At 51.0% G+C, this 22,271-nt stretch overlaps 1 protein-coding gene across 1 annotated transcript; it reads left to right on the top strand.

The window, feature by feature from the left end:
* The first annotated feature begins 2,244 nt into the window (after nucleotides 1-2,244).
* GDI1 (GDP dissociation inhibitor 1) lies at nucleotides 2,245-21,533 on the top strand. Its single transcript, XM_077329639.1, has 11 exons — nucleotides 2,245-2,411; nucleotides 9,712-9,819; nucleotides 10,551-10,650; nucleotides 10,830-10,964; nucleotides 12,735-12,933; nucleotides 14,689-14,820; nucleotides 16,126-16,225; nucleotides 17,528-17,699; nucleotides 18,321-18,465; nucleotides 19,025-19,079; nucleotides 19,901-21,533. The coding sequence occupies exons 1-11, from the start codon at nucleotides 2,367-2,369 to the stop codon at nucleotides 20,051-20,053; spliced, it is 1,344 nt and encodes a 447-aa protein (XP_077185754.1). The 5' UTR covers nucleotides 2,245-2,366; the 3' UTR covers nucleotides 20,054-21,533.
* Nucleotides 21,534-22,271: the final 738 nt, after the last annotated feature.

Below are 22,271 nucleotides of genomic sequence, written 5' to 3'. Positions count from 1 at the left end.
GGCTCAGGGCGGTTTACATAGAACTTAGAACTATACAAGAAACAATCCGTACATATAAATAACTATACCATGAATATTACTAATTACTAACTGATAATAACAGTGGTAACAGTACAACATTGTAACAGTAATAGTACAAACAGGCCCAGGAGCAGAAAGCCTTGATGGGGAGGGGGCAGGGGCCCGGGGCCCTGCAGATGTTCTTGGTTATGGCTGATCTCAACCAAATGCCTGGTGTTATTGGCCCTCCAGAGGAACAGGAAACAAAGGACAGTTTGCAGGGTCCAACAGTTTTATTCCAGACCAAACTTTTGGGGATGAGAAGAACTAATTTCTTCCCATGTAATGAGGTGTTGTGCGTTGGCGTTTTTTTGTTTTTTGTTTTAAGTAGAGTCAAAGGGCAGGAAGTAAAAATGTACAGTGCAGGAAATATAAGTGTATGCGTTCAAACCGAATCAAGTAAAAATGCAGGTGTGAAGCTTGAGCCATTCAAATAAGAAAGGCATCCCCAGCCCTATTCCTGAGGAAATGGATGGGGCAGAGATGTCTATTTTGTTCTGAGGTGGAACTTCTCCATGGACTTGGGATCCAGAAGAAGAGGCCTCTGCCACCCTCTTTGTGTGGATTCGGAAGAAGGAAGGTGCTTGGCCCTCAGCCTTGCCAACTGTGCCAATCACTAAACGTCACTCTGCTGTCAACCATGTTGTGATTACCGGGCCCCAAACTTGGCTTCTGCTGCTGTCTGTTTTCATAATTTCAGAGGACAGCCATGTTTGGCTGCAGTCTATGCTGCAGTTGAAGAGCTAGGTTTGTGTCCCAACCCACCTTCAGGATCAGCCACATTTTTATTTATTTATTTATTTGTTTGTTTGTTTTTTTTTTCATTTATTTATTTTTTAGATTTATATACCACCCTCCCCGAAGGCTCAGGGCGGTTTACATTAAACCAATCAACAATACATGAAACAATACATGATCCTTTAAAGGGAATAAGCTTTCCAAAGTGAAATTTCTGTTATCTGACAAAGGGAGCTTTGACAATCAAAAGATTATGTCCTGGTCACCTTGTTGGCCTCTTAAGGTGCTTCTGGATCTGAATTTTGGTCCAGGCATTTTCTGCCAAGACAAATAAATTCGTTTGCTCTGAACCAGCTAGAGTTTTCCCAAGTTGTCCTCAAAGATAAACCCATGTACAGTGCCTTGCGGTAGTCTAGCCAGATAGATTCAAATGGGTTGGTCTGAAGTAGCACGATAAAATCAGAGCCCAGGAGATTGATCGGCTGTTTTTGGCAAAGGATTATCACATGGCTGTATTTGGATATGTGACAGTTTTCTAATTTAACAGAATTAATTTTCGCTATATATCCCTACTGTCATGTAGGCTTAGTCTGAGGAAGCTCACGCCCTGAATAAATCTTTGTTGGTCTTAAAGGTGTTTATGGTAGTCTAGCAAATTAGGGTGCCAGTTGCCACGGCATTTTATGAGAGAATAATGCAAACTGCTGCAGCATTTTATGGAGGAGAATAATAATAATAAAAATTCGGCTACTAGTTGCCACATTTTATGAAGAGAGCGATGCAGCCAAAGCCCATTTCAGACTATGTTCCAGTCATGACTATGTTTATTTTCCGTGACACGGTGCGCTTCACAACCTCCCTCTCCCTCAGGAAGAAGGGATGCCCCAACTTCTGAGTGAACACAAACTAACAACAGGCTGCAGGTTTGACACCACAGGTGAGCCAAACTGCCGCCATTTTCCTCATGGCCTGACAGGGCGATGGACGAGGGGCGCAAAACAGGCCCTACTTTCCTCGGCGGAAGGTTTTGGGAGGTCGAACTGGCCATGGTTGTGTGTGTATGTGAGGGAAGGGGGAGATATGTCTTAGGAGGGGTGTCATAGCTGATAAGGCAGAATTGTCCGCCCACAAATAAGCATCCATTGACAGGCCGCTCGCCATTCAACCAAGAAGAGCGAGATAATGTCAAAAGCGGCGAGGAAGGCGGAGGGGGGGACTAAGATGAAAGAGGGATTATTTTTTTTGGCAGAAGGATCCGACGGTCCTTCGCCCGTTGCCAAGGAGAGGGGGGGAGGAAGGAGGGGGGCCTTGCGATCGGGCTCCCTCGCCCCAAAAGGGAGGGGCGGGAGAAAGCGGCAAGGCCGGGACTTATTTCTCTTTTCCTACGGAAGGGAGGGGTTAACCGCGCACGCGCGCACAAACGCGCCGGCTTCGGGGCGGCTCCCCGCGGCGGAGGGATCCGCTCCAGGGCTCTGTTTCGCGGCGGAGGGATCCGGCGCGAGTGGCGAGGCCCATCTTGGCTCCGCTGGGGCGGCCGGGCGGGGGGAGGCGGCTCCGCAGCGGGCATCATGGACGAGGCCTACGACGTGATCGTGCTGGGCACCGGCCTGACCGTGAGTCCCTCCGGCCCCCCTCGCCGCCCCTCTCCCCGCCCGGCATCAGCGGCCGCGCTCCCGGCCTGCCCGGGAGGGGTGGCATCGCCCTCTGCAACGACCCTCGGCCCGCGCCCTCCGCGGAGGGCCAGCAATGCTGCAGCAGGCCGATTGCCCGTCGCCCCGAGCACGGTGCATGGGTGCAGGGTGCATTAATGCACGGTGCATGGGTCTGGGGTGCATTCATGCACGGTGCATGGGGTGCACGGTGCATTGCCTGCGGCCTCGGTCTCCTCCGTGCCGCAGCATCCATTTTGCCCCTGCCCTTCATCCGCGAGCCCTGCTGTCACTCCTCCTCCGTCTTTCCAGCAGCTCTGCCTTCTCCTCGCCTTCCCCCCCCCCTTCCCCGTTGTTCCGTCTGGGTTGCAGCTGATGCAACCCGAAGCCATCGGCCGATCCTTACAGCGGCAACGCGAGCCCCCCCCCCCTGGTTGAATTGCATCCCTCTCCTCCCCTTCCCCTCTTTGGGTAGGTAGCTTTTAAAACTGAGATGCAGGCACTGGCAATATTTGCACGCTGTGCGGGGCAGGGCGGGGAAGTGTCTTAAAGCTGCTATAAAGGCGGTGGAACGGACCCCGATCTCCCCCCCCCCCCCCCAGCTGGGAAACCTGGCCCGTTTAAATCGCAATAAGTGGGTTGCATCGTTGCAGTCAAGGTGCATGGGACGCGAGCCCTCCCTCCTGCAGCATCTCCCATCAGTGTGTTTTTTTCCCCCTTCTGCAGCACATGTTTCCTGCCTTTTGTTGAGCATCGCTGCAGCTGGTTACAGATGTTTGGGTGCCAACTGCCTCTCCTCCTTCCGCTCTGCTGCCCTCCTTCAGGGCAGACACCCCAACCCATGCTTTTAGTAGTTTGAACTTAACTGCTGCACCTAAAGCAGGGGTAGTCAAACAGCGGCCCTCCAGATATCCATGGACTACATTTCCCATGAGCCCCTGCCAGCTTATGCTGGCAGGGGCTTATGGGAATTGTAGCCCATGGACATCTGGAGGGCCGCAGTTTGACTACCCCTGACCTAAAGGGTCTCTTGCCACCAGTAGAAAAGAGCCAGAGCCCAGGAGCACCTGGAAGACTCATCAGATCTATGACAGGGAAGGGGCTTTTGTGATTTGCTGCTCCTTCAGATACATCCAGATGGGTCTGTCTGTCTTTAGCAGTAGCAGGGAGTAAGAGTCCAAGAGGAACCTGGCAGGGGAGGGAGGAGCTTTGGTGAGTCCCTGCTCACTTCTTCAGGTAGGAAAGAACAGCAATCCAGGAACATCGTAAAGACTGATGGATTTTGTGGCAGGAGAAGAGCTTTCGTGAGTCATTGCTTGCTTCTTCAGGTAGAAAAGAGCAGGAGTCCAAGGAGCACCTTAAAGGCTAACAGGATTGGAGGTAGGAGAGGAGCTCCTGTGAGTCCCTGCTCACTTCTTCAGATAGAAAAGAACAACAGTGCAGGAGCACCTTCAAGATTAACAGAATTTGTAGCAGGGGAGGAGCTTTTGTGAGTCACAGGTCTCTTCTTTTGCTACCAGTGAAACATTTCTCCTGGGAGAAGACAGCCTGTGTCTTCCCAAGTAGATCCTTGCAGGCTAGGAAGGGTGGAGCATTTCTCCCATATGGTCTCCTTTACGCCAATGTTCTTCCATAATTCACAAACCTTCTTCACCAGCATCTTCTTTCTAATTTGAGTTTTGCATCCTTCGTGGCCTGCTAAGGAACTCAATCAGCAAAGTGTTTCTTACCATTCTCTCTGCTTGGGGTTGTGGGGTAGGATCTGGCAGTGGGAAGTTAACCGGCCCCAGATATACATTGGATTTACCCTCCTTTCCGCATTGCTTGAGGAGCAGGGACTTCTTACCCTGGAAATGTAAGCAAGGCCACGTCTTTCAGCCCTTCGTAGAGGCCTTGCTTTAATGTAGGAAGGAGCCTTTTCTACAGTTCTTTTGTGTCCCCCAGGCTTGGATGCCTGACCTTAGATCTTTAGGAATGGAACCAATAGGTCTCTTCAACTCCTTTTCCTCCCTTTCCTTCCTCCCGCATTCCCTAGTCGTAAACGATTCTCTGTGCCCTGTGAGTCCATGCCCCTTGGGCTTGAGAAGAAAGCAGGTGCTAGCTCAGGAATTTCCCATCTTCCCATTTTCTACCCTGCAACCCTCTTGAGTGGGGAGGGGGCCTCTCTGGACTTTCACACCTCTGCAGCTAACCCATCTCCTGGTCCAAATGATTTCCCCAAACTGAAATAACTGTGGCTCTCTGGATGTCCATGGACTACAATACCCATGAGCCCCTGCCTGCACGGTGGCAGGGGCTCATGGGAATTGTAGTCCATGGACATCCGGAGAGCCGAAGTTTGGCCACCCTGGCCTATTGCCTTGTGGGCTCACCCCCCCCCCCCCCCAGACACAGACAGATACCCTGTGGTCCCAAACCAAATTGGACTGTAGCACACTTTGTGTCTTTACTTCCCTGACATCATGTTTGGCTGCCCAGCATCATAGAAACGTTGGGGAAATCCAACCATGATGCTTCAGACATAACGTTTGGGACTCTGTGTTTTGAGGCAGGCCTGAAAATAGGACCAGTGTGAGTGGGGGAAGAGGTTGAGCCAACCCAAGCTGCCGTGGCTTTATCCCGAGACCTCCACTCTAAAACCCAGATTGTCCCTTGGACCCGTACACACTATACTTGTTCAGTACCCGTTTTGCCTTGATCCAAACCAGGCAGGACATGTATTTGAATTGAGGAGCAGCTACGATTCCTAGCCCAACCTGGTACATGTGGGCACCATAGCGCCTGTCAGTACTTCTTTTGGAGCCTGCCAGATTTTTCAGAACGTGTGCAGGGCTCCTGGAGCTGGCAAACAGCATAGTTATTTGGGCACCACTTTGCGTAACCTAGATACAATTGTAGAGTCCAAGGAGCTGAACTCTTGCAGGAGGAAAGATAAATGTCCAGGAGTAGAAGCCCATCCCCTTCTTCTCTGGTCTTATTATCCTTCCAGTGGCTGGACCATGTATCCAACCCAGATGCAGGTATCATCCCCTCATGCAGCAGTCATTTTTGGGGCCACACTCACCACCACTTCTCAGAAATCTAAAGGTGGCCACTGTCTCTGAAAGATCGGGGATTCCTACTCTAGAGAGCCTTTTGTGGTGCAGGGTGGTAAGGCAGCTGGCATGCAGTCTGAAGCCCTGACCATGAGGCTGGGAGTTCAATCCCAGCAGCCGGCTCAAGGTTGACTCAGCCTTCCATCCTTCCGAGGTCCGTAAAATGAGTACCCAGTTTGCTGGGGGGTAAACGGTACTGACTGGGGAAGGCACTGGCAAACCACCCCATATTGAGTCTGCCATGAAAACGCTGGAGGGCGTCACCCCAAGGGTCAGACACGACTCGGTGCTTGCACAGGGGATACCTTTACTCTAGAGAAACTGTTATTTTTCTCCATTACTTTCATCTGACCCACAGTACTAAGTGCATCCGTTTCATGGCCTTGTAGCACATTTCCAGAGATTGCCATTTGGCAAAGAGGGGCTGGGTATTCTGTTAGAGCAGGCTTTCTCAAACCAGGAATTCGTGACAGCTCTAGAAGGGTTTCGCTGATTGGGTGAGAGTTAATTTTTTATATATTGAAAAAGATTTGTTTGACTTTATGCATGCATGCATACATACCGCCCTCCCTTGTGGCTCAGGGCAGTTTACATTGGAACTGTCTCAGTATAATACAAGGCAGCATCTGGGTTTGGAATGCATAACATTTTTTAACAGTAAGAGCTTGCACATGTCGACCCACGTACCCCTCCCAAAATAGTCAGGGATAGGCCTGGACAGGGTGGGAAGGGATGGCCTCTGGGTGCTTGTATACTCAGCTCTGTTTCCCAACCATATTCTGCATGATCGCTCCACTTCAGGTGTTTCTGGAAGCCTGGAGAATGTTTCCGGGGTTCACAATCTAAAATTTGAGGAAGGCTGTGTTGGAGGTTGTTGGGATCCACTGTGGAACTTTGTCTACCACAATGACCTGGGGAGAAGGCATGATGATTAATCCAATTTAATTCTGTAGGGTAGAGGTGTCCTTAAGGGTTCTTTCAGATTAGCGGTTGCTAGCACAGTTATTTCTAATTTGTCAGGCAACTGCACCTGGCTGTGTTCTTTCACGGAAGCTCTTTTGTTAAAAGGGATTTCTCACTAACTTCTCTGCGCTTAAAATAGCAAATTATCCTTGCTGGGAAATTACAAATGTTTCTCCAGTCAGCAACGTTTGTAGTGATTTGGACTGACGCGTGGGAATGTGGCTGCACGAATGCCGCAGGAACCTATTGGCTGGTGTTGGTGACGTCAATGATCACAAACGCCCCAGTTCCCATTTGTTCCAAAAATGCTGAGGCCGTGTTGTGACTGGCCCTTAAAATCCATGTCTGCCATCAGACAGCAGGATTGAAATAACCGGCAAAGAATGGATTGCGTGGGGAATTCAGATGTTGGCCTGACTTTCTGAAGGAGCTCGTGGTCCCACTGTGAGAGCTTCCTGTTCTGTTGCTGTTAGAATCATAGAATCATAGAGTTGGAAGGGGCCACACAGGCCATCTAGTCCAGCCCCCTGCTCTACGCAGGATCAGCCCAAAGCATCCTAAAGCATCCAAGAAAAGTGTGTATCCAACCTTTGCTTGAAGACTGCCAGTGAGGGAGAACTCACCACCTACTTAGGCAGCCTATTCCACTGCTGAACTACTCTGACTGTGACATTTTTTTCCTGATATCTACCCTATATTGTTGTAGTTTATACCCATTACTGCGTGTTCTCTCCTCTGCAGCCAACAGAAACAGCATCCTGCCCTCCTCCAAGTGACACCCTTTCAAATACTTAAAGAGGGCTATCATGTCCCCTCTCAACCTCCTTTTCTCCAGGCTGAACATTCCCAAGTCCCTCAACCTATCTTCATAGGGCTTGGTCCCTTGGCCCCAGATCATCCTCGTCGCTCTCCTCTGTACCCTTTCAATTTTATCTACGTCCGGCCTTAAGTCTGAAAGTGTGAGCTTACAAAGGAACTTAGTTCGATCATTGCAAGTGGGTGGGCGTAAGCTTCGCACCCTAGATCAGTTGCTTCCCAACCTTTTTAAAGACACCTGGAAGCGCCACATACATGCTAAATAGAAATTGTCTATGATGCCAGTGTTCATATTTCTGGCCAAACACAGGAAAACTGGAGTGCATTTTGCATGCCCTGCGCAACATGTTGGAGATCCTTGCCTTAAATCAGGGATTCCCAGTCAGGGCTCCCTGAAGCTCCCCAGATTTTCACTTGTATTGGGGGGCAGAGCCTGACCGTCTATTTCTGTCTCAAACTGCCTCCTTTCTCTCCCCCTCACAGTCCTTGGGCGTGGCCAGTTGACATTGCGTCCGGCCTGGTTCCGGGGCTTCTGAAAGCCTGAAAATTTTTTCAGGGGCTCCTCCATGGTCAAAAGGTTGAATAAGCCTGCCTTAAACTGTTGAGAAGTGATTGACAAGCACTTTCAAGACGAAAGCCAGTTTGGTGTAGTGGTTAGGAGTGCGGACTTCTAATCTGGCATGCCAGGTTCGATTCTGTGCTCCCCCACGTGCAACCAGCTGGGTGACCTTGGGCTAGTCACAGCACTGATAAAACTGTTCTGACCGAGCAGTGATATCAGCGCTCTCTCAGCCTCACCCACCTCACAGGGTGTCTGTTGTGGGGAGGGGAATGGGAAGGCGACTGTAAGCCGCTTTGAGCCTCCTTCGGGTAGGGAAAAGCGGCATATAAGAACCAACTCTTCTTCTAGATCAGAGGTGGGCAACTGTGGCCGTCCAGACATTCATGGACTACAATTCCCATGAGCCCCTGCCAGCCAGGGGCTCGTGGGGCTTGCTTGTGTGGCCAGAACAATTAATAACATGTGCACATGTGGTGTTGGAGGCGACGTAAGGTTTGTGTAGGGAGAGAGAATCATTTTTAAGGATGCAAGAGTGTTTTCTCCGATCATACATTTTCCCATAATCAAATTTGTTGACTGATACTGCTCCCTTCAACAAAGTCTTATTTACAAAAGATGCAGGGGTGTATAGACAGGAATTAACCATGAGGACAGTCAATTGTGCAAGTTCATGGTGGACTGCAGGTAGAAGGTGGAGGCACTAACTTGTGCCAGGTGTCTCCACAGTTTATACTTCAGTCTAACATGGAGTGGGCTGGCTGGGTTGCCGTCGAGAACAAACAAAAGAACTTCCAAAGGAAAGAGAAGTAGCTTCCTTCTGTGAAGAGGGAGTGTGAGCAGAATTGGCAATTATAACCGCAAAAAGCGCAAGACAAAGATTCTCTGGTGTCTCCTGGGCTCTGGTTTGCTGCAGAACCTGGCGAGCTTGGAGAGTCGTTGCTTTGATGGCCCCCCAGGTCACAGGGGTGGACTTGTTGGTCGTTGGCACTCTGTGGGGCTGGAGAGAGATGTCCGGGAATGCCAGCACTTTGAAAACTTAAGCTTGAGTCTTGAGGTGGGCAACTGTGGCCGTCCAGACATTCATGGACTATAATTCCCACGAGCCCCTGCCAGCCAGGGGCTCATGGGAATTGTAGTTCGTGAACATCTGGAGGGCCACAGTTGCTCACCCCTGGTCTAGAGCAGTGGTCCCCAACCTTTTTATCACCAGGGACCACTCAACGCTTGACAATTTTACTGAGGCCCGGTGGGGGGGGTTACTGCTCTACTCTCAACCACTGCCCTAACGCTCTCTGATCGCTATGGTAATGTTTAAACATCCCTTCAAAATAAGATACAGACACGCCACAACAATGAACATAAAGAACATTTTATTTTCATGGACATTTTAACTCATGACAATGACCAATCAATGGGAACCCTGAGCTTGTTTCTCTGCAACGAGATAGTCCCATCAGGGAGTGATGGGAGACAATGACACCCGAGTGTGTTGTAAAGGGCTGGGGGGGATGAAGTAAAGGACGGGGGGGGGGAGAGAAGGTGTCCATCGCGGCCCACCTCCAATTAGTCGACAGACCATATGTGGTCCGTGGCCCACAGGTTGGGGATCGCTAGTCTAGATCATTCCATGCGAAGGCTTGGAGAAGGCCCTTGTCAGTTTCATTGGGCCACCTGTTTTTGGATTCCCAGGGGCAGTGGCTTGGAGGCCTGTAAGAAAGGGCTGCACGAGTTCTCCAGACTGCCTTGGGAGCCCTCCGCTTCGGTTTCCGTTCCTGACTTTGAATTGGTTTTCTGGAGGATGCGTAATCCTACCCGTCTTCTTTCCTAGGAATGTATCCTTTCGGGCATTATGTCTGTGAACGGCAAGAAGGTCTTGCACATGGACCGGAACCCGTATTATGGGGGCGAGAGCTCCTCGATTACCCCCCTGGAAGAGGTGAGGGACCATCAGCACTTCGCATGTTTTGCAGCTTCCTGTGAGGATGAAGGGCATAACTATTCTTTTCTGACCAGTACTTTCTTGGTGGTGATTGTTAAGCCCGTGTCCCTTAACCCAGTGTGATAGAGTGATTAAAGAGAGAGCCAATGCAATGTGGTGGTTAAGAGTGATGGCTTCTTTCCTGGAGAACCGGGTTTGATTCCCTATTCCACCTCTACATGCAGTCAGCAGGGTGACCGTGGGCTAGTCACAGTCCTTTTAGGGCTGTTCTCGTAGAGCAGGTCTCCCAGCCCCACCTACCACACAAGCTGTCTGCTGTGGGGAGAGGAAGGGAAACGTGTTCATAAGCCACATTGGGTCTCCTTTGGGTAGCGAAAAACTTTTCTTCTTAACCCAAGCCATCCCGAAGACAACATAGTTCTTGGCTAATAGAACCAACCTACCTTTTTGGAGAATTGCTGTAAGGGTTGCTTTTATCCCTATCACCCTGGGCACTCAGAAGAACCACTTTCGTGCTAAGTAGTACTTGTGATGTTAATTCTCATATTTCCCAATGCCAATGTTGTGAAGGGGGTAGCAATGTTTCTTCAGTGGATTTATCAGATTTCCTTTGTCTGGTTATTCTGTTGTATTTGGGCCGCATCAACATGTTATCATGTGCCAGTACAGCATTTCTGCACTGAAACATCCTGTATATGTGTGACCCACTGTCATTCCTCGGTCCACAGCTCTACAAACGCTTTGAGATTGCCGAGGGCCCCCCCGAATCGATGGGTCGTGGCCGGGACTGGAACGTTGACCTGATCCCTAAATTCCTCATGGCCAACGGTAAGTCCAGCTGGGGTTTGGACTCTTGGTCAGCTGTTCACCGAGACCAAGGGCATCTGGACATGGAGTTGAGGTCACTGTGGGTGGGCAGGTAGCTGTGAATTTCCTGTATCCTGCAGGGGGTTGGACTAGATGAGCCTGGAGGTCCCTTCCAACTCTATGATCCTTCCCCCGTACAGGCCAGCTGGTGAAGATGCTTCTGTACACCGAAGTGACGCGCTATCTCGACTTCAAAGTGGTGGAAGGCAGCTTCGTCTACAAGGCGGGAAAGATCTACAAGGTGCCGTCGACAGAGACCGAGGCGCTGGCATCCAGTGAGTGGGCCCGAGATTGGCGTGACGGGCGTGGTCTGACCCTGGAGAGGTCTTTATATTTGCATGCGTTGGTTTCGGGTCAGAGGTTTACCCTTTCCAAGTCTGTGTCTTATTTGCATAGCCCTGCAGTGGGTGAGCCAAACTTTTTTTTAACGTACATCCTGTTACAACTAAAAAAAGACAACAAGGCCCTCCCAGGGCCGATTCTCAGGTGCTTCTTTCTGAGGAACACTTTGGCCCAAATGAGATTCGGAGACAGACTGCATTCTCGCACCTGCAGAGGTGCTTTTGGAATGTGTCCAAGTAAGAGTTCCCCATCCCAGAGGAGCCATTCGTATCCATGTGCATGAATCATCGTTTTGAGCATGCCTTCTCTAAGGAGGAGTGAGTCTGCTGTATGTCTGTATGGAGCGCAGTTAGAGCCATCACCCTGATGAAGCGATCCAGCGGAATTAGCTGCCCTGAAGCTAACTGGGAGGAGGCCAGGCCAGAGCCATGAATCACGCAGAGACACACTGGGTGCCGCCTTCTTAGCCTCTGCAGGGGCCTTTACTTGGTTCATGAACATAAGTCTCACAGCTTGCAAAGGGTTGTCTTAGGGCCACAAGACCTAAATGGAACAATTAATTCCGTATTTTGTTTCTCCTGAGTGTGGCTGGGGACTTGGAAGTCCAAGAGGCAATGAGATTCTAATCTAGACCAAGCCCTATGAAGATAGGTTGAGGGACTTGGGAATGTTCAGCCTGGAGAAAAGGAGGTTGAGAGGGGACATGATAGCCCTCTTTAAGTATTTGAAAGGTTGTCACTTGGAGGAGGGCAGGATGCTGTTTCTGTTGGCTGCAGTGGAGAGGACACGCAGTAATGGGTTTAAACTACGAGTACAACGATATAGGCTAGATATCAGGAAAGCATTTTTCACAGTCAGAGTAGTTCAGCAGTGGAATAGACTGTCTAAGGAGGTGGTGAGCTCCCCCTCACTGGCCGTCTTCAAGCTGGAGCTGGACAGATCCTTCTCCTGAATGCTTTAGGCTGATCCTGCATTAAGTAGGAGGTAGGACTAGATGGCCTGTATGGCCCTTTCCAACTCTATCATTCTGTAGATACCGCTGTGAACAGCCTGTTCAAACTAAGGGCCTGTTATTGGGTTTTGCATCATTGATTGTGTCGTATTAATACTTCTGCTTTGCTTCAAGTACTGTTTTTAGACTTCTGGTTGGTTCTGCAACTCCAGTCTTATTGCATTGTTTACTGAATATTCCATTCTATCAATTGTGTGACTTCACTCTGCCTAATCCGCCTTTCAGTCTGAGTGAGAAAGGCAGACTGTAAGGATAAGTTTTTAATGGAGGAAAAGTTTGCAATGGAAGATAAGTTTTTGAATGGCTACCAGCCATGGTGGCTAAGGGGAACCTCCACTTGAGAGACACTAAAGCTCTGAATTCCAGAGCCAAGAGGCAACATCAGGGGAAGACCTCAACCTCCATATCCTGGAAGCTGGACTAAATGGGCCACTGGTCTGATTCAGCAGGGCTCTTCTGATGTTCTTAGGAAGGCCTGAGCCTCTCTGCCCTGTTGTTGGCCCTCCAGAGGAACTGGCTGGCCCCTGTGTGAGACAGGAGGCTGGACTGGGTGGATCCCTGGTCTGACCCAGCAGGGCTCTCCTGATGTTCTTATGAAGGCTTCAGCCTCTCTGCCCTGTGGCTGGCCCTCCACAAGAGCTGGTTGGCCCTTCCACCCCTCCTAACCCCCCTCCCTCTCACTGTCCTGCAGATCTCATGGGCATGTTTGAGAAGCGTCGTTTCCGCAAGTTCCTGGTCTTCGTGGCGAACTTCGACGAGAATGACCCGAAGACGCTGGAAGGGGTGGACCCACACGGCACCACCATGCGCGAGGTCTATCGGCGCTTCGACCTTGGCCAGGATGTCATCGACTTCACGGGTCATGCGCTAGCACTTTACCGCACTGACGAGTGAGTGGCCCTCAGATCTGTGGCTCTGGGGCTTCTGCCCTCCCCGGCTCTCTCCTGGCCCCTTCCTCTTGGCTTTTCCAGTATCTGGGTGTTACCCAGATTTTCCAGGAGCCTCCTGCAACTGAGGCTGGTTAGGTCACCTTTCAAAGGAAAAGGAGGAGAAAATACTTAACCCCCCCCCCCCAAATTTGAATCATGGAATTGGAAAAAGGTTAAAGAAATATGTATATGAGACCCGATGATGTAAGTGGTGTATAAATACATTGTATTTATATATCACTTTGCACACTGCCCTGAGCTGGCCCCCGGGGAGGGCGATTTAGAAATCTAATAAGTAAAAAAAATTACAATACACAAATGAAAAGAAGTATTTTGCTTATAATGAAAGGTAAAATCAGTGTATGGCCCCAATAACTGAGGGATTGGAATGGGGTGGTTTAGCGTCCACATGATGCCTTCCCCTGGCTGCCGCTTGGCTGTGAGCTTTCCCAAGCCTGGCTTATGAAGATCCTTTCAGAAAAACCTCAGTGAGAGTTGCAGGGTGGATAGGAAGGTGGACTGTTTTGCATTTCCCACCCAGGGAGCCACCTTGGTGTCATAGCTAAGAGCAGTGGGAGAGCTGGGTTTTGATTCCCTGCCCCTCCACATGTAGCCAGCTGGGTGACCTTCAGGTAGTCACAGCCCTGATAGTGCTGCTTTCACAGAGCAGTAACATCAGAGCTCTGTCAGCCCCACCACCTCACAGGGTGCCTGTTGTTGGGAGAGGCCAGGAAGGCGATTGTAAGCCATTGCGAGACTCCTTTGGTAGCGAAAAGAGCCGTTTTTCACATCAGAACCGTTGTCCTTTCTTTGGCTGCAGTTTCTCCCCACCACTGCAAGGGTTTTTTGGGTTGCTCGGTACATCACAGCTGCATTATAACCGTGGGTCTTATGTATGTGTTTACGTGCCATCAGGCCTCTTCCAACTTATAGCGAACGCTTGACTGAACGAGAGCGATCCAGAGGGGTAGCCATGTTTGTCTGTCTGTAGCAGTGGAAAAGAACACGAGTCCAGGAACTCATAAACTACACTAATGTCAGTCTTTCAGATGATCCTAGACCAGGGGTAGTTAAACTGCGGCCTTCCAGGTGTCCATGGGCTACAATTCCGATGAGCCCCTCCCATCCTCTCCTACCAGGTCCTTCTAACTGGAGATGCCGGGGATTGAACCTGGGACTTTCTGCATTCCAAGCAGAGGCTCTAGCTCTGAGACCTACCCCCTCTCCTAATTAAAATAATGTTAGATAAAATTGAAGCCGCTAGGAAAAGAGGAAGGCCCAACAAGAGGTGGATTGACTCAAGAAAGGAAGTCACGGGACTCAGTTTGAGAGACCTGAGCAAAGTTGTTGACCACGGAACATGAAGCTACCTTCTAAGAGACCTCTTTGGTCCAGCAAGATTGGCTCTCCAGGGTCTCGGGCTGAGGTCTTTGACCTCACCTACTGCTGCTCCTTTTAAACTTGCGATACCAGGGATCGAACCCTGGACCTTCTGCATGCTATGCAGAGGCTCTTCCACTGAGCCACAGTTCCTGCATCATGCTTGAAAGAGACCTGTTACGGGTATTCTTTCCAAGGCCATGAACTGTCAGCCGCCTATGGACAGGCAGGAGAGAGCTACCGTGTGACCTTTGGGAAACTCCCAAATCCCTTGCCTGCCCCCATCTGCCTTTCTGTTGAGCGGGACTGATGTGGACCTTTCTCTTTGCTTCCCAGCTACCTGGACCAGCCCTGCTTGGAGACCATCAACCGCATCAAACTGTACAGCGAATCTCTAGCCCGCTATGGAAAAAGCCCCTATCTCTACCCACTCTACGGTCTGGGGGAGCTCCCGCAAGGCTTTGCCAGGTACTCCGTCTTGAATGGCAGCTCCTTTCTTTTTCCCCAGGCTGCTTGCCACGAGCATCCGTTTTGTTTCCTTCTCCAGATACGGCCAAAATGGTCATCGGTGCCTTTTTGCAAGAACCCCCATGCTTCATTCTGCATTTAGTATTAGCGATTGTGCACTCTCTTTTTTTGTCTTTGCTGCTGTTGCTTGGAAGGGGTCATCAGGATAGGGAAAAGGAAACAAGTACTGAACTGTGGTTTTCCAGATATCCATGGACTGCAGTTCCCATGAGGCCCTGCCAATTGTAGTCCATGGACATTGGAGAGCCACAGTTTGGCCACCCCTGATATGGAGAGCCAGTTTGGTGTAGTGATTAGGGAGCGTGGACTTCTAATCTGGCATGCCGGGTTCGATTCTGCGCTCCCCCACATGCAACCAGCTGGGTGACCTTGGGCTCGCCACAGAACTGATAAAACTGTCCTGACCGAGCAGTGATATCAGGGCTCTCTCAGCCTCACCCACCTCACAGGGTGTCTGTTGTGGGGAGAGGAATGGGAAGGCGACTGTAAGCTGCTTTGAGCCTCCTTCGGGTAGGGAAAAGTGGCATATAAGAACCAACTCTTCTTCTTCTTCAGTAATATCAGGGCTTTCTCAGCCTCCCCTCCCTCACAGGGTGTCTGTTGTGGGGAGAGGAATGGGAAGGCGACTGTAAGCCACTTTGAGCCTCCTTGACCTTGGGCTTGCCATGGCATTGATAAAACTGTTCTGACCAAGCAGTAACATCAGGGATTTCTCAGCCTCACCCACCCCATAGGGTATCTGTTGTGGGGAGAGGAATGGGAAGGCGACTGTAAGCCGCTTTGAGCCTCCTTCGTGTAGGGAAAAGCGGCATATAAGAACCAACTCTTCTTTTTCTTCTTCTGCATAAAGGATGAGAGGGATGGTTCCTTTTAAGTAAAGGCCCAGAGACGGAAGAGCAAATATGTAGAGGGTGGCAGGTGTTCCAATACCGGGGTCCCCAACACGGTGACCGTGGGCGCCATATTGCCTACTGAGTGTTTGTAGAAACTGGGCAGAACCAAGTGGGGCTGTTGCCCAATAAGACTTCTGATTGCCCATTGGACTGCGTAGATACTCTTAAAACGTTAAGTTCGTCTCCAGATAATCTTCTCATTCACATGAGGACAGAAGGCTTGGGGAAAGCTGTCCTCGCACATTTTGGCTTGGCAGATCTCTGCCTTTGGAACAAACTGCAGCATTGTTCACGTTTGAGGGTGCGGGAAATATCCGCATTAACGTCCCCCCACCGTCCTGCTTGTCCACAGGCTGAGCGCCATCTACGGCGGCACCTACATGCTCAACAAACCGGTGGATGAGATTGTCATGGAAGGCGGCAAGGTGGTCGGGGTGAAATCGGAAGGCGAGGTGAGGACGAGACGTCGGTGCTCTTGCTCCGGCACGGTAACAAAAAGCTACAAAGTTGTGGGTCGGGAGCAAGTATAGCAGGAAGACTGTGCCCACAGGAATATACAAAGCACCACTTAAAAAAAATGCTTTCTGTCGGATGAATTCTTTAAGCTACTGCCTTTTGATACGTGTGCACCCATCCTGCTGACAGCTCCTATGCAAATCAGGTGAACTGATGGCAGCAGGCACAGTGCCATATATTCATTTGTCCCAGAGCTTGACGTAGCTATTTGGCGTCAAACTTTCCTCCAGATTGCCCCTTTGAGCATGATCTGACATGAAGGGGGTTAGCCATAGACCCCAGCTCAGCTTGTCATGCAGAAAGACTCAGGTTCCGTCCCCAGCATCTCCAGTTAGAAGGACCAGGCAGGAGGGGATGGGAAAGACCTTGGCCTGAGACCCTGGCTCAGTGGCAAAGTGTCTGCTTGGCTTGCAGGAGGTCCCAGGTTCAATCCCCGGCATCTCCAGTTAAGAGGACCAGGCAGGTAGAGATGGGAAGACCTTGGCCTGAGACCCTGGCTCAGTGGCAGAGCCTTTGCTTATCTTGGAGGAGGTCCGAGGTTCAACCCCTGGCATCTCCATTTAGAAAAATCAGGCAGGAGGTGATTGGAAAGAGCTCACCTTGAGACCAGTCTTAGCACACTATGCTGATTGATGAACCATGGGCCTGATTTAATATAAAGTAACTTCATGTGTGTTCTTTCCCTCCCCCTATCTCTCTGTTCTTGTGGATTATTTTTTAATCAACCAGTAATTGGCTCCAAGGAGCCTCTTGTGGCGCAGAGTGGTAAAGCAGCAGACATGCAGTCTGAAAGCTCTGCCCATGAGGCTGGGAGTTCGATCCCAGAAGCCGGCTCAAAGTTGACTCAGCTTTTCCATCCTTCCGAGGTCGGTAAAATGAGTACCCAGCTTGCTGCTGGGGGGGTAAACGGTAATGACTGGGGAAGGCACTGGCAAACCACCCCGTATTGAGTCTGCCATGAAAACACTGGGGGGCGTCACCCCAAGGGTCAGACATGACCTGGTGCTTGCACAGGGGATACCTTTACCTTTACCTTTAATTGGCTCCAAATGCATTGGGATGTATTCATTTGTTTCAGAAAATAAAGCTCCTTTATTCTTGTCTCAACTGTAAGGTCTTTGCCAGATAGGCCACTTGTGAACTACAGCTGCTCTCCTAGAACTTGATGAGATAACACACAGGGCGAGAGGCTGATCCTTCCTGGTCTCCTGCCTGACCATGCCAACTCTCTTGCCTAGGTGGCACGCTGCAAGCAGTTGATCTGCGACCCCAGCTACGTGCCAGACCGAGTCCGCCCAGCAGGGAAGGTCGTTCGCGTCATCTGTATTTTGAGCCACCCTATCCGAGGCACCAACGACGCCAACTCCTGTCAAATCATCATCCCCCAGAACCAAGTCGGGCGCAAATCAGGTGAGTTCGGAGATGGAAATGGAAACGAGAAAGGAAGGGGCTGGGGGGCTCATGGGAATTGTAGTCAGTGGACATCTGGAGAGCCACAGTTTGGAGACCCGCAGTCTATGGCATTACCAGCGGCATTTTATAGCTCCTGTCTCTTAACCCAGCCAAGGTGGTAGGATGGGTCTGGTGAACTCCTAGGGCACAGCAGTCCCCCAACCGGTTTTAAGCCTGTCGGCACTTTGAGAATTCTGGCACAGAGGGATGAGCGCAGCTATAAAAGGGATGCCGTGGAAGGCTGAGCCACCCACAGAACAGCCTGCAAAGGTCAAAGATGTACAGGAAGCCCAAATGCAGGGGAGAAGGGGAGTGATTTTTGTATAAAGCACTGGGAAAGGATGGGGGAGAATAAAACACTCTGGGGACACTTTGTGCTTAAACAGTGTTATTGTGATTGCCATGGCCAATGCTGGGCAGTCTTCCCCTCTGGCCACACCTTTTTTGGCCATGCTGGGGCACCACATTGGAGACTCCTGGTCTACGCCCTGTAAAGTTAACCTAAATATCCAAGATTCCCCAAAGAACACTCTCTCCTTTTGGCTTTTGAGATTATTTGTTGCTCTCCCCACGTCCCAGATATCTACGTCTGCCTCATCTCCTCTGCCCACAACGTGGCTGCCCAGGGCAAATACATCGCCATCGCCAGCACTACGGTGGAGACGGACGCTCCCGAGAGCGAAGTGCAGCCGGCGCTCGAGCTGCTGGAACCCGTCGACCAAAAGTGAGTTCAGCGGGGCTGCGTCCGTTGCCACAAGCCCCACCCCCAGCTCCCACAGAGGCATGCACCCCTGCAGCTTGAAACCTTTCACGGGAGAGACCCCCCCCCACCTTCTGTGGGGCTGGATGAGGCAAAGACATTTGGTGTAAATGTTATCCTAAACCAGGGGTAGTCAAACTGCGGCCCTCCAGATGTCCATGGACTACAATTCCCATGAGCCCCTGCCAGCATGCTGGCAGGGGCTCATGGGAATCGTAGTCCATGGACATCTGGAGAGCCACAGTTTGGCCACCCCTAAACCAACGGCATTACAGATTATAAGAGGTTAGTGGAATGATAAGAAGTGAAATGGGGACGTAGATCAGAGAAGGACCCCTTTCCTGTGTAGCCCAGGCTTGCCTGATGTCGCCAGAGCGTGGAAGCGAAGCAGGCTCCATGCTGGTTAGTGCGTAGAGGGGAGACCACTGAAAAGCCCAGTGTCGCTATGCAGAGATAGGCAAGGCCTAAATGACTCAGTGCATCTGCGTGGAGCATTTTCTGACCTGTCTTTCCTTCCATGTAGGTTTGTGGCCATCAGTGACATATATGAACCAACCGACGATGGCTCTGAAAGTCAGGTGAGTCTTCTGGAGAAGGGAGAGCATTGTAGGCCCTCTGGATAAAGCCCATGGGGCAGTGGCAAAGCCTCTGCTTGGCATGCAAAAGGGTCCCTGGTTCAATCCCCGGCATCTCCAGTTGAAAGGACCAGGCAGGACGGGATGGGAAAGACCTTGAACTGGGGTTCTGGCTCAGTGGCAGAGCCTCTGCTTGGCAGGCAGAAGGTCCCAGGTTCAATCCCCAGTGATATCTCCAGTTAGAAGGACCAGGCAGGAGGGGATGGGAAAGACCTTGACCTGAGAACCTGACTCAGTGGCAGAGCCTCTGCTTGGCAGGCAGGAGGACCCAGGTTCAATCCCCGGCATCTCCAGTCAAAAGGACCAGGCAGGAGGGGAGGGGAAAGACCTTGGCCTGAGACTCTGGCTCAGTGGCAGAGCCTCTGCTTGGCAGGCAGGAGGTCCCAGGTTCAATCCCCGGCATCTCCAGTTAGAAGGACCAGGCAGGAGGGGATGGGAAAGACCTTGGCCTGAGACCCTGGTTCAGTGGCAGAGCCTCTGCTTGGCAGGCAGAAGGTCCCAGGTTCAATCCCCGGCATTTCCAGTCAAAAGGACCAGGCAGGAGGGGATTGGAAAGACCTTGACCTGAGTGAGACCCTGGCTCAGTGGCAGAGCCTCTGCTTGGCAGGCAGAAGCTCTGCCCATGACCCTGGAGAGCCACAGCCAGTCTGAGCAGACAGGTGCCGGCTTTGATGGACCAGCACATGTTCTTTGATCTCTTGTGAATGTGCCTCTCCCCACCACATCCACCTGACTTCCCCCCCCCTCCATCCCCCTCCCTGCAGATATTCTGCTCGCGATCGTATGATGCCACCACTCACTTTGAGACGACATGCGACGACATCAAAGACATTTACCGGCGCATGGCAGGGGCCCCCTTTGACTTCGAGAGCATGAAACGGCGCCAGAACGATGTCTTCGGCGAAGATGAGCAGTGACCACACCCCATCTGTTCCTCTCCCCTTCCCCCCGTTTTACCTGTGCGAGGGACCATCCTCCTGCTCTGCTCTGGCCTGGCTCCATCCCATGTGACACTCCGAGACCAACCCCCCCCCTCCCCCAAATCTTCATTCAGCCAGGCCAGGCTTCTCTCCACTGGGACCAGTCACCTTAGGCCACGGGGGAGGGGGCCACATTTTCAGCTTGCTTCACTTTCCCGCTCTTGGGCCAGGGGTCTTTTCCCACCCCTGGGAGCCAGGCAGCCAATGACTGAAGCTGGTTCGGAGTTGGCGAAACCCTGACCCCTTCAGGTATCCATCTCCTGAGCCGGATCCTGGAGGGTCAGACTGCATCTTTCCTGCCAACCCCAAAAACGCCCTTTTCTCCCCCCCCCCCCCAGCCAGGGAAAAAAGGATGGTTCAGAAAGAGGAAATCAAATAGGGAATTTTCCCTTCAGTCATTGCTTTGCAGCTCAGACACCCTCCTCCCTGCCCAGATTTCTCCCCCGTTGCATTCCAGAGGTGTGCTTTTAAGGCCCGCACTTTTCTAAGCAGATGTGGGAGTGGGGAGGGGGGGGAATGAATGGCGACATGAAAGCAAAGGGCAAAGAAAAGCCCATCCTTGGCCAGAGAGCGAAATTGCTGGGGATAAATGCATTCCATATGTCATTTGGGCCTTGCTCTGCAGCCATCCTCCTGGGCTCCTCTCACAACACCCCTCCTGTGCCCCCTAATATGTGCCTCACAATTTGGCCTCCCGCCCCCTCCCCAAAGGGCAGTCCCAGGACACCGGCTTCTTCCTTCACTGGTGGCCAACTCCTTCCCGGCCGTCGTCCGGATCATCCGCCTCCCTCCCTTTTGTACATCCCGATCATGTCGCGAACCTTCGATTCCTCCGTCGCGAGAGGAGGCCGGAACGGCGACCTCTTTTCGCCCTGAGGGTTTGGGGAGCATGAAGAAGAACCCTTTTGGAATCCCTCAGCCACACGGGCGCCTTGACCCAGTCCTCCGCCCCGCCCTCTTTCGGTTCCCCCTGGGCTCTCTGTTTGTCTTGCATCCATTTCAGCCCCTCTTAGTTCCTTTTAGTCTCCCCAAGTGTGAGAAGATTTCTGTGTGCGTGTGCGTGCGTGTGTATATGTCTCTCTCTCTCTCTCTCTCTCTCTTTCGTGCTGGACCATAGGGACAGGGGGTGGTCCTGTCCCCCCCCCTTTCCACATGCTGCCACCTGCTATAACTTATTGTAACTTATTAATAAAGCAGGTCCAATCTGTCTGTCGACACTCTTGACCATTTAACGTGGACGGGAGCTCTTGGCCCTGGCAGAGGCCTGAGGCCTGCTCTCCGCCAGAGGCCTCCTTCCTCCTGAAGCTGACTTTACGGTTAACAATCTGTCTGTAACACAAGGGGGTTGGGGGGGGGTTCATCTCCCTCTGCCCCAAAGCTGCTCAGTTGTCTCAAAATAATAAATTCACTTCGTCTCTTTCCGGCTCCCGTGTGGTCCTGTTGTTCCGGGTGGGGGTCAGTCAGGGAGGAAGGGCTGCATTGGAACATGAGGGGGGAGATGCTGCTGCAGACGGTGCTGTTTCAGTTCCAATGACTTAACAAAGGTTAAATAAGTAATAAATCGTTATTTCCCCCTGAGGCTTGCGGTAGTACCATCGATGCATAAACTACAATAATTTTTTAATCATACGTCACTTAAGAATGATGCAAAATTCATTCGTTCATTCATTCATTCATACATACATACATACATACATACATACCGTCCTTCCCGAGGGCTCAGGGTGGTTTACAGAAAACAGGAAAATATACAATTAATATATGGTAACAGTAACAGTAATAACATTATAACAATAATAACTTAACAAGATCATAACAATAACATTATAAATAGAAATTCTATTATAACATTATAAATAGAAAATCTAACCCGCCTGCCCACTGATGTTAAATATTAAGGCGGGTATCCATTTTTAGGCAGATGTATTTTCTCTTGTTCAGATAGCTGTCTTGGAAGGACATTTTCAAGGGAGGCCAGCCAATTAGATCTTAGGGACTTCTATTCCTGGCCTCAACCATAGGGCTGGCAGAATAGCTGTGCCTTGCAGGCCCTGCAAAACTGGTTAAGGTAAGGCCAGTGTGCAAGAACGCTGCACTTTATTTCTGTTCATGGTTCTAATGAAACTGAGGAGCACTATAAAGATTGGAGAGAGGG

The sequence above is a fragment of the Paroedura picta genome, chromosome 3 (assembly GCF_049243985.1).
Source record: "Paroedura picta isolate Pp20150507F chromosome 3, Ppicta_v3.0, whole genome shotgun sequence".
Lineage (NCBI taxonomy): Eukaryota > Metazoa > Chordata > Lepidosauria > Squamata > Gekkonidae > Paroedura > Paroedura picta.
Note: the sequence above shows the minus strand (reverse complement) of the source record. Positions and strands in the feature narration are given on the sequence as shown.

Coding starts and splice junctions, on each gene's coding strand:
- GDI1 (XM_077329639.1), top strand. CDS start 2,367: ATGGACGAGGCCTACGACGTGATCGTGCTGGGCACCGGCCTGACC. Junction 2,412..9,711: donor TGCTGGGCACCGGCCTGACC/GTGAGTCCCTCC, acceptor CTTCTTTCCTAG/GAATGTATCCTTTCGGGCAT. Junction 9,820..10,550: donor CGATTACCCCCCTGGAAGAG/GTGAGGGACCAT, acceptor CTCGGTCCACAG/CTCTACAAACGCTTTGAGAT.